Source organism: Antennarius striatus, chromosome 13 (genome assembly GCF_040054535.1).
Source record: "Antennarius striatus isolate MH-2024 chromosome 13, ASM4005453v1, whole genome shotgun sequence".
NCBI classification, from domain to species: domain Eukaryota; kingdom Metazoa; phylum Chordata; class Actinopteri; order Lophiiformes; family Antennariidae; genus Antennarius; species Antennarius striatus.
Genome location: NC_090788.1, coordinates 18,250,585 through 18,262,586, shown reverse-complemented (window position 1 = coordinate 18,262,586; position 12,002 = coordinate 18,250,585). Strand labels below are relative to the sequence as shown.

Below are 12,002 nucleotides of genomic sequence, written 5' to 3'. Positions count from 1 at the left end.
TGTAAGAAACATCAGTAATGCTACATAATTCATATCCAAAGTGATGAGAAGCTACGATAGGACAGCATATCTGAACGCAGCAGGAAGTAGCACAAATACCTGTCTTGTTTTCAATGGCAGGGATATATAACCGCTGCCGTATGATATACATGACACACAGGTCATACTTTATATCCTTATACCTCTCTCTTCTGAATAAGTATTAATAAGTGTTAATAGATAAAAGTAATCACAATGGCATTTCTTGATGCACTGGTGAAATCATATCATGTTCTGTGTTGGACAACAAAATAAATTATTTTTCTTTTTTTCTATCCTGAACACTGAAGTCTAATCAGACCAGTGCAACATGTTCCACTGGTACTGGAAACTTTGGGAGGCTTGGATCCGATCCACTTTGGTTTTACCTTTATGCCTGGCCAGGTATCTTCCCAGAACAATGATTAAACACAAGGTGACGAAGACCACTACAGCCACCACTCCTCCAATCAAGGCGTGGTCCGTGCCATGCTGCCCCACGGCGTTGGGATCTGAGGAGACATGGACACAAAGAGAGCAGATGAAGCACTTAGTTTGTATGAGGTGAGGGTGCCAGGGCAGCAAGAGACAGGAAAATACCAAACAGAGCACGGAAGAAAATATCTGCCTGAGCTCATTGTTGCATTAATGAGCTGCTGTCATGCCTCTCTCCTTTCACATCCTGCAGGCAGATTTACCCGACTCGCTGAATAAAAATAAGGAAAAGAGAGAAAGAGAGACGGATGCCACTATGACACAGAGGGACACTATGCAGACTAAGGGAAAAATAAAATGAAATAAGGACTTGAGAAAAAGAGAAATTAATAATTTATCATCTTCCCCCACGGTGCTGCAGGAGACCCCAACATAAAACTGGAGGTAGTGGTGTCGTGGAAATACTACACAATAAATAAATCATCAAGAGGAAAAAAAAAAAAGAAAAGTCTTTGCTCTGTTCCTTATTGAGGAAGGATTGCTGGTAGGAACATTAATCGGGTGTTCGTTTTACTATGCTGTTTGGAAAGCAGTAGGGTTACATATCCTAGAGTATATATAACTTAATAGCAGCATCTACTTGATGACAGTGTTCACACTTCATGAAAAGGCCCCTTACTAACAATAGCTCATTCCCTTTATCCACCTGCACTTCCTTCTTTCCTTGTCTGGCTGGCAGGCTACTCAAAAACGTGGAAGGACATGATGGGAATACGTTCAACGGTGGCTGAAAAGTTGATGCTGATGGCGAATGGGAAGGATCGGTAATGACATGTGGTGCATTCATTTATCCGCCTCAATATCTAAGAAATTACTACTCATCCTATTGTCACATCTTACACAAAACCTGAATTAAAACAGCATACATCACATGACGCTGTCTCTTGTTCTGTGTCTGTCCATGTGACCAAATTGTGAACAGCTGGCTTTCTCTTGCTCCATAACTCTCCATGGTCTGAGTGACCAGGCCGTCACACTTCACCACCTCTCGCTGGAAAACACACTCCCACAAAAACACACACACTAACACACAATGGCACATGCAAGCGTGGTTTCATTGTGCAGCAGTTCTGCTTGGTCAGTGAAGCAAAGCGTAGAAGAATGTTCTCCCCTGGCACTTCCCAGTAGGGCCAAGACATTTAGTTAGGCACGTGGACGGTCTGCCTACCCCTATCTGTCAGCCGAGCCCGTGTTTTTCACCATTACACACACACACACACACACACTCGATTCAGCCCATTTTTTACGAACCAATGCATGTGCAAACAAGCCATGACCATGCAGTCGTATGTCTGTCTCTACACAGCTACACACTTTGACCACGCAATGTGCAGGTGTCATGTCTGAGAAATCCTGCTATAAGCTAAACCCCTTGGTGATTCCAGGACTTGTCTGATCCCAGCGCTACTACTGCATCACTTCCTTGGAGGAATACACAACGAAATAATATATCTGAATAAAATATAGAGATGGCTGGGAAACTACCGGTATATTTACAATTTATATTTACAACACATATAGTCAGAAGCCACACTTCTACATTTCTTCCTTCAGTGACAATCTTTACTTTGGGTATGCTGCAGACAGTTGAAGGCTCTTAACAATGGTGCTAAACGTGTCCCCCATAATAAGCTGTTGCCTGCTTTTAGCTCTAAGGCACAGACAGAAGTTGCATGGTAAGTAATTTCCTTACAAAGTAAAATGCAATTGTGATGTCAGTTGCGTACTGCATGCCGAGCCAATGAATCAAGAGAGGTGTTTATACAGCCAGAGTAACAGTGGTTTCCAGAGCCAGAACCATCTGCACCTCTGCTGATTTTACCAATCTAAGTGTTTTCAAGCACGACGTAGAAGTACGAAGGAGTTAAAATGGTATTTTTTTAGAGGCTCACTGCCAAAGAGAACTGGTACGTTAAGTTAAACCATACACTCATTTGCACTAAGCTCATAATCCTGAGAAAGGCTGCAATGAAAGAACAAGTAATGGCAGATGAAGTGTCATAGCTGACTTTCTGCTCTCTCCTCTCCAACTATGTTTCATTTTGGTTCTATCTATCCTTTCTGCCCTCATCTTGGTGTGCACTTGTGGGCGTGGCCACACACACACACACACACACACACACACACACACACACACACACACACACACACGCGCACACACACACACACCTGAATGCCAGCTCAGCTCCGAACTTGCCCTCCAATCTCATAATTATCAGCTGCTGATAGGATTACAAGACATCATCTGTACGTTAAAACAAACCTGTTTTACGACGGTCTAATCCTATCCTGTTCCCTATTAGTGGGTGAAAATCCCTTTCTTCCGGTCTCAACATACAGTATATGTATATGTGTGTGTGTATGTGTGTATATATATATATATATATATATATATATATATATATATATATATATATATATATATATATATATATTTTTACACACACAAGTATATAAGTCTTTATATAAGCCTATTCTGTCTCATACATACGTATATACATATGAGACAGAGAGAGAGAGACAGAGAGAGAGACGGGTGTGTAACAAGCATTGACAGAAGGAGCTCATTAGCATTTAATGGTGGAGGCTTGAAACAGCCTGTTCCGAGTAGAGACGATTTGAGCGACTTTTAGACAGCTGAAATTCAGGACCACGGATAAGTTTGGGGCAATACATTTCAAATACAGTGTAGTTGGAAGTCTGACAGCTGTGTGAAATTGATTAAAAAGAGTATAATATGGGATATTAGAAAAAAACCGAAGCTGAATTGCAGTCCCTGTCTCTTGACACACACAGTGGAGTGTTTGCCAGCCGACAAATAACGTCAAAACTGAAGGACAGTCTCTCAGCAAACAAACTTTATGAGATTTATTTAGCCATTTCAAATTCATTCAAACACAATCAACGTAACCGTATGTGAAGGTTTACAAAGGACTTTTTGCTTGAAAAATACCTACAAATCACATAAAGTGATATCACTCAATCGGAGTTGGTTTGAACATCAGAAAAAAGTTTAAAAACTAATATGGGTGTACGCAGTTAGATGGAAGCAAGCTTTCCAGACCTCTACCGTCAGACTTGTAAACTAATTTAGTAGGTTTTTTTTTTTTTGACAAAAACATGGCTCTTGTAATGCATTCTTATGTATAGTGTTCCGCTCTCGGTAGGAAAACAGGACATATGAAGACACACAGGCAAAGAAAATGAAAGAAATACAGATTGATGGACATGGAAAGGTTGAAATTTTCAGTTACAGCAACATGGAAAGGGAAAGACAACAAGGACAAAAGGGATCTGGAGAGGAGAGTTATACATTTTTATGGTCCCAAAACACATTATCTTTTCATGATGACACATACATTCTTCTCTGTGAGATTTAATATGGGAGCATGGCAGAGCAAACTCCTCTTTTAATATTTATAACATTCTCCTTGTCGCCTGGCCGAGTGAGTTGGGCTTTTTTAATAAATTAAAGGGGTCCAAGGCTTCTGCGAGCCACTGCTTGGCCAAACTAAAGCAAAACTGTTACTGTTAAACTGTCCATCTAACTCATCTGATGTATTCCACCGACACTATGTCCTGTACTGGACTATTGCGTAATGGAGACACTGTGTTGGTTTCTCAAGAGAATGTGTAAAGTTGTAATTGGAAATAATAGAATCTGCAAATTGATGATCTGCACAATTTACTTGCTGCTCCAGTAGAACAGAGAAATTAAATACACTATGGGACCGACTGATTGCATGACTTTGAATGTAATCAGGTTATCTGAGTTTTTCATCTTTTCATGTTTAATCTCTTTGAAACCATTCATTCAAATGAACTCTCATGTCTTTCATTAGAAAATCTGTTGAATGTCTGTTAAATATCAGAGGTAAGTGGCCGAGGAGCTTGATTTTGTCTGCTGTGGTCAGTGTTAGATGGTTTTAGCATAATACTGGATGTCTGTAGAACAACCGCAAGCAAAATTCGCAGAAAAATTGAAAGTGTTAAAGAAAATAAATTTTAATCATTGACAATTCGGCATTTCATGATTATAAACATAAAAAAAACTTACAATTGTCTTTGCATAAGAGTTCTTATCTTATTCTTCATATCATATTAATTGCCTGAACTTGATTCCTGGTAGTGTTGTTATAGCCTTTCTCTGAACTTCGCCCCCATCATCATCTGCACTAACATTTATCCAAATCACTCTTTAAATTAATGTCAAATAATCACATACAGCATTTCTGGAGTCATCATAACAGCATGCAGCTCATATGGCCTTCACACACTGTAGATTTACACCCCCTCTCCTTACCCTTTGGTATAATTTGAGTTGATATTAAATTTTATCCCCTACAGACTTATTTTCCTTTTTTGGATTAGGCTTCCCTCTATCTTAGATGTGGCTCTATGATGGAATGGGTTCACTTACTTAGATCAATAAAGCAGAAGCTAGCTTAAGCATAAGCCTATACAGCTGGAGTGTCCTTATGTCTGTGGTGTGGGTCAGGCAATCTGTACGTGAGCATTTCATTAGCATAGTAGCAGTTTGCATGAACAGGAATTCAAGTGTAGACTAGAAAATCTTTTGGAGGATGGGAGGTAAGGCAGTTTCTTTTGTTTTTTTTGCCTTTTCTATAGAATGTGTTTTTTTGCACCTTTATGATTGTGACTCTAATTCAAGATAAGGCATGATAATCTGAACCCCCCCCCCCCCCGCAACAAATTCTTCACCCACAATGGTTTCTAATCATTAAATGAGGAACACAAAGAAAGACTATTTTTCATCACTTCTGCTGCAGTCAAAGTTGGACACAGCACAGAAATACTCTCTGCAAACAATGGAAAAGTAAAGGCGAGTGAAAAGAGCCTGCAGACTTCACTAGTTTGATGAGTTAATTATGCCCAACTATTTGACTGAGACTAGAAATTCACCAATCTGCATCTAAAGCTGGCTCTGTACTGCCAAGATGAAAAGCGTCCCTGAAGGCTAAAGCAGAGGGCCAAAAGACATGTGTGAACGAACGCAACCATGCATGGGAGTCAGAAAGACAGAAAAGAGGAGACGTTACCAGTGTGTGTGTGTGTGTGTGTATATGTGTGTGTGTGTGTGTCCTTGCACATTTATTTCTTGCTGGGTCAGAGTGGATTGATTAGATTCAGAAAACAAATTACTTCTGCTAATCATTCAATAAAGCCCACACGTGGACTTGGACACTATCTTGAATATTCAACAACCTCCTACGCTCTCCTCAGAGGGAGAAAGAAATTGTGGTCAGCAGGGTAACAACATGAAGTTATAAGAAAAAGCAAGATAATTAATCACATGAGTTTTCCATTGCATGCAAGAATCAATCTATCAAAGCAGCTCTTTATTTTTGGCATCCTTTGTGAAGTCTTCAAAAGAGCAATAAAAAACATACAGAAGAATGAGCATGAAGAGCATATCAATGTACACCGGGAATAACTTGATCAGGGTTACATTGCTGCTGCTGCTTTCCCCATCATAAACTGCAGTTAGTCTGGAGGAAACACATTGTGTGAGACAACTTCAGAACAGGAGCAATAGAAACAGACGCCTGCACAGAAATGAGTGATCTTGGAGGATGTCGGTTTTTACAGGCGCACTATCCCACAGGGAGACGAGAGGAGAAAATTGAAAATAATGCTAAACACAACAACGCCAACAAATGAACTGTGAGTGCACAACTCTGTATATGCACATGAGCGTTTTTCTTCGAGTGTCAATGAGACTTAATGAGTAGAGTGGCTGTTAGATATAATTCATAATACCAGCCCCAGAATCGAATAATTGCTCATTTTCTGTTCTACACTTTATTTCAAGCAGTTGTTATAATTCTTCCCCCAAGTGCGCTTTTGAGACAGGTCATCAATAATAATTGCCCACTGATAGGTGGAAAGAACTTTATATTATGTTTTAATTTCTTCTGTGATTCTCAGCTTTATGGCAGAGTGAAAATGGAGAGAAGATGGTCGATACCATTCCCCCCCAGGGGGAAGCTGCAACCCAAACCCAGCCTTTCTGGTTTGAAGGCAACAGCCAATCAGCTGCCCTGCAGGTTTGCCCTTAAGAAAATCTTGACATCTTGATACCTTTTGCTCATCACAAAGACTAACCTGTGCCCCTCATTTAAAACAATCAATAGCAATGGAATAAAGCGAGTGCAGATACGTAAGAGGAATAAAATAGTCCTTTCTCCTTATTGGGTTTCCACAAAAGGTTTGTCCTTGATACAAAGCAGCTTTCATTAGAACATAAAGATGACATAGAAAAATAGCTGTTGGGTAAAAAACCTGTCCTTTCAATCTTAAATAATTTGTAACAGCGGTAAAATTCCAGCAGATTTCCTCAATTTCAAAACATTGTTATAGAATTTTTTATTCCTCACTGAAACTTTTCTTAATACCATATTTTTTCTGATCTTTCCTCATCTGATATTTAAACTATTAGATATTTTTTTAAATGCTGTACCCTGTCTCTTTTTTTCCCCACAACTGTTTAATTCGCTGTTGTTGACCTTTTGAATATACTACAGCTTGTGTTTTCTTGGCTTTTCTGTTTGCTTCCAGCATATTTGAACAGGGGTTCAAACTATTCTGACTAAATAAAGGAAAAAAAAACAAATACAAGGTTTTGAATTAAAGTTGATGTTTATTTTTTCTCAGTGCTAATGACACTGTTTAGTAAATCCCCAATAATCCTTTCAGGATAGCACCCCTGACTGAGACTGTATTTTAATTTTATATACAGTGTATATATATATATATATATATATATATATATATATATATATATATATATATATATATATATATATACTGTGTGTGTGTATATATATACACACAGTATATATATATATACACAGTGTATATACACAGTATATATATATATATATATATATATATATATATATATATATATATATATATATATATATATATATATATATATATATATATAGTTCCTTTTCACTGGTTTGTCCAAGATCCCAAAACATCTTCAGAGGTAAAACAACAGTTTAGTTGTGTTTCCAGAGCCTTAGAGAGAACTCCTCACATGAAGTCATTAATAAATACAGATGGCTCAAGTCCCTAAAGGACTTAACAGGGTAAGAGTGCTCCTGTTTTAATGTATTGCCATCCATACACTGCTTTTGGCCAGCTTTCACTCGACAAGAGAGAAACTCAGATGAATCAAGACCCATCCATTGCCTCTACTGTTTTTTTTACACTGTGCCATATTATTAAGGTTGAGAGGAATGAAGTCTCTCTGCTTTGCTTTAAATCACTATCACAATGACCCTTACTGGTTTCCACCATCAGTTAATACCCTGGGTTTGACACAATTTACCATTTTTTAAAACTATGGAATGGTATATTTTCAAAGATGCTGTGCACATTATTTATTTTTCTCTTGTTGGTTTATGGCATAGACCAAAGAAAAGAGAGCTTTCAGCCTGTAAGTGAGGTAGATGGGTGTTATTGCAGGTTTTCAGGCTTCTCTAGTAGAAGAGACACCAGGCATGAATAATTGCTGTCTTCTAGTCTTTGTCTGCAGCAGTATCAGGCTACAGGGGCTGGGGTGGGCCACACGAATGCTGATTATGAGAAGTGAATAGTAAATATTTTAAACACCAAAGAAACCTCTGTGCATGGTTCAACAATTCAGCTTCCCAAGGTCAAAACTAATTTGCAAGCCATGAAAAAAGCATTTCATAATATTTAGAGAGCTCAGTGGTGGTGGTGGCGAGCTTGGATGTGTTCTTGGATGGAGGTGTCAGATGACATTGCATAGACCTCTGATACTTAGCAAAAAGAGTTATTACAGCCATTAAGGTTGACTAGGTTATGGATGCAGTGTGTGTTGGGCATACCTGCCAGCACTTCATGAATAAAGTAAATCACAGACTGCAGCCCTGCATTGGTCTGGCTATTAAGAAGAATGGATGAAAAGCAGAGGCATCTCTTACACACCTGTATAAATACTACATTCCAAAGGTTTGAAACTGTCAACATTTAATTAAAAAAAAAATTTGGTAGGGTATCTTTTTTAAAATATTCATATTATAATATTTTTGTCAGGAGAATACATGTCTCAGTTAAAAGGTACATTTCAACATTGGCTTAGAGTCTCCACATTACACAAATTAAATAGTTAAATGCTACTATAATTATAAAATAATACTGTGAAATGACAATAAGCATCTGCAACGAGCTGGAGACTTGTCCAGGGTATACCCCACCACCCACCCATGTCAGATAGACTTCAGCGTACACCTGTGACCCAGATTTGCTTAAGAAGCTGAAGACTAAACAATTATTGATTATCTAGTCTTCAAGAAAATAAATGAAAGAATGAACAATAAGAATTTCATATCTCGAAAACACAAATTTGCACATACAACATCTTCAGTCCCACAGCTGCTGAGGGAAGCAAATCATGCAGAAAAAAAAAGTGTGGGCAGCTCTTTTCAACTAATTTTCACTTGTCAAGCAAATGGTGTTTCTCACTCTTGAATTGAGTAGAGCAATAACACATTAGAGAATTTCAAGTTAAGTGTAAACAGGTGATGAGCAGAAATAGCCCTAATACATTAATATATGGCTATTGCATTATTGCATTATTATCACACTGGTACCAATTAGTATATTCTGGATAGCAGTCAGGAAATAAATGTAATAATAACCACATGTCTCACATAATTTGTTTAGGGACATTCTAATTATTAATCTATTTTCAAGACGTTATGAAAATTCAACAAGTTGTTTTAGATTTGATCTGCGTTTATTCCAAATGTGAAGGTTATTTTATGCTTGAGTAATATAACATGAAGTTTGCCAAGAAACAAATTTGCCTCTGGGCCTAATGATAGCTCAGCCTTATATTTCTTTTATACACGTAGGCGTCAGCTCGTTGGTCGAAGGTTTTCAAGGAAGCTGGGGGGCTTATTAAAAAAAAAAGACCTCACTTTTGACTCTGTGTGTGAGCAGCAACACTACAGGAGCTCATTCATGACTAAGGTCTTACCACAACAGGTCTGAGACACTGAGGATATTGTAATCTTTGTAAAGTAAAATAAGAAGAAAAACAATAATGAGGGAAGAAAGGGGAAGAAATACTGACATTCTCTGAGTTTAAAAAAAAATAAAATTATGTTGTGTAATTATTGATCATTTGCAAAAAATTAGTGTAGCAATCTAATTCAAAAAAGATTAACAGAACTGAGATGTGCCAACAGCCATTAACATCTTCTGTGCTCTAATAATTTCTTGTAGGATAATGCCTCAGTCCTAAAATGCAACACTCATGTAATAAAAGCAGCATAAAAGAAACGGAGTTCTGTCCAGGACGGCTCATCACATATATAACATCCTAGTACTCCACTTACAGACTATAATGCTAAAGCTTACAATGAGTATTTCATCTACACTGGGAGACAATTTTATTAAAAAGACAAAACATTACAACCCTGGTACTGTTCCACAGTTGTTTGCTTTCATCCAGAGCCTGGAAAGGCCTGGTAATAAATCAAGTCGACACATGAAAGAAGATAGTGTAGTATCCTGTGACTGGGGATGCAGTGAAGGAGTCTGATATTTAGATTCCCTGAAGATACACAGAGAGTCTCAGCTCCTCTTGTGTTGCTGCTCTACACAAACAGACATCAGAGAAGAATTGAGACACGTTGATGTAGAATATCCAAGAACGTGTGGAAGCCTGTTATCTCAACAGGGCCTTCAGAGAGCAGTGAGGGTAGAAGAGACAAAGGGGGTAAAGGAAAATGGAGACAAAAGCTTTGATAGAGAGCAAAGCAGTTGAGGAAAGGTAGAGGGGGAGTCAGGGTTCCTGAAGGACTTTAAAGACGGTAATTTAGTGAAAGCAACACGGATGAGAGGAAATTATTCTGAGTGAATAGGACTGTGGAGGGCCATGAAGCTGAGAGCAAAGAAGATGGGTAGCAGAAAAAAAAAGCAGACACAAGACGGAACGCAGACTCGGCTCAATCTAAATGATGAAGGAACAGCCGAATTAATGAGAATAAATGGTGCTGCAGAGAAAATGGATTCAACATAAAGAATTCATATCTATTTATTTGAATAAGCTCACTTGAAAACCTTATGGTGGCACACCTTTTAACTCCACCCACTACCTGTCAATCAAGTGCCCAACCAATCATGGCGCATCTGTCAGAAGGAAACACGTGAACAAGAACTCCTGAGAGCATCGTGGAATTAAATAAACAGCTGTCACCACAAAAAATACTCTATTTTCTATTTAATGGGAGACTTGAATGACTTTGTGTTGTTGTCACGATACAATATTTTTGAAATTTTGGGGCGACCAAGAGAGGGTCATCCCTTTAGCCTTCATCTGGACAACCTGCTGCCGAAAGGTTTCAGTCACTTTAGAACGAATCACCAACTTGTAGAGTCAGTGAAACTATATTAGGCTGTAGTTAAACATGGGTTGTCAGATAATCAAGGAAATAAGAACTGGGTGTCAGATTAACACCAACAACTGGGACGTCTCTGGAAGTGTTCTCTAATGTTGATCACTGTTCTTTTTCTAATATCTCATTTAAGTTTGTTATACTACATTTCAGTGGTGTGTGTGTGTGTGTGTGTGTGTGTGTGTGTGTGTGTGTGTGTGTGTGTGTGTGTGTGTGTGTGTGTGTGTGTGTGTGTGTGTGTGTGTGTGTGTGTGTGTGGCACACTCATATCATATCTATGTATGCAGCCTGTCACACAACATCAATGTTAAATAAAACGTTTTTTAATATTTTTTTTTAAATTAAATTTTATATACTGATTATAATCCCCGCAGGGAAATTAGTAGCATGTCACACAAAATCTCGACATGTCACTTTACGATAACAGATGGTGCCATGTCAGCATTTATTTTATGATTGCAATTCAGCATGTAGAGTTAAGAATCACTGGAAGCAAATACATCATTGCTATTTCAACTTTATCCAAAGTAGGATTTATCCATGCAAATTTAGGTGAAATTTGGCAAAAATAATTAGCATTTTTCACAATTCTGTAGTACGTTTCAGAAAAAGAGGGTAACTTTGTTTCCTTTCGATAATACCTTTAAAATGAATGATGTAAGATCACATCTTGTGCATGTTTAATATAGATGAAATGAGATGTGGTGTCAGAGGAGTTCCTATCCCTTCCTACAGTTTGTGGAAACATCTTTCCATCACTGCTGCTCCATCCATGTTACAGTGATGTTGAAACATCCTGTTTCTCAAACACATCCTCTAGCTACTCCTGAAGTATCCACAGACTCACCAGTCAGTTGGGACAGACCATCTCTCCAGCATCACAGAGCAGATTTGTGGCATGCGCCTTTTGGTCATGCCTAAACCAGTCTAAACTACTCTTTTAACTACCTACGCAATACAGAGTTCAAGTGAATGGACTCAATTACAGTCGGCAAAGTGGGATTAAATTGGACATTTGACAAAACAGCT

The 12,002-nt window shown here is 38.3% G+C and overlaps 1 protein-coding gene across 3 annotated transcripts in view; it reads right to left on the bottom strand.

The window, feature by feature from the left end:
- The window catches only part of cadm2a (cell adhesion molecule 2a), a 209,510-nt gene that overhangs the window by 5,374 nt on the left and 192,134 nt on the right, over nucleotides 1-12,002 (bottom strand). For all 3 annotated transcript variants that reach the window (XM_068331827.1, XM_068331829.1, XM_068331828.1), the window contains one exon: nucleotides 408-530. In XM_068331827.1, coding sequence (XP_068187928.1) covers nucleotides 408-530 — 123 coding nt within the window. The remainder of the gene's footprint in view (nucleotides 1-407; nucleotides 531-12,002) is intronic.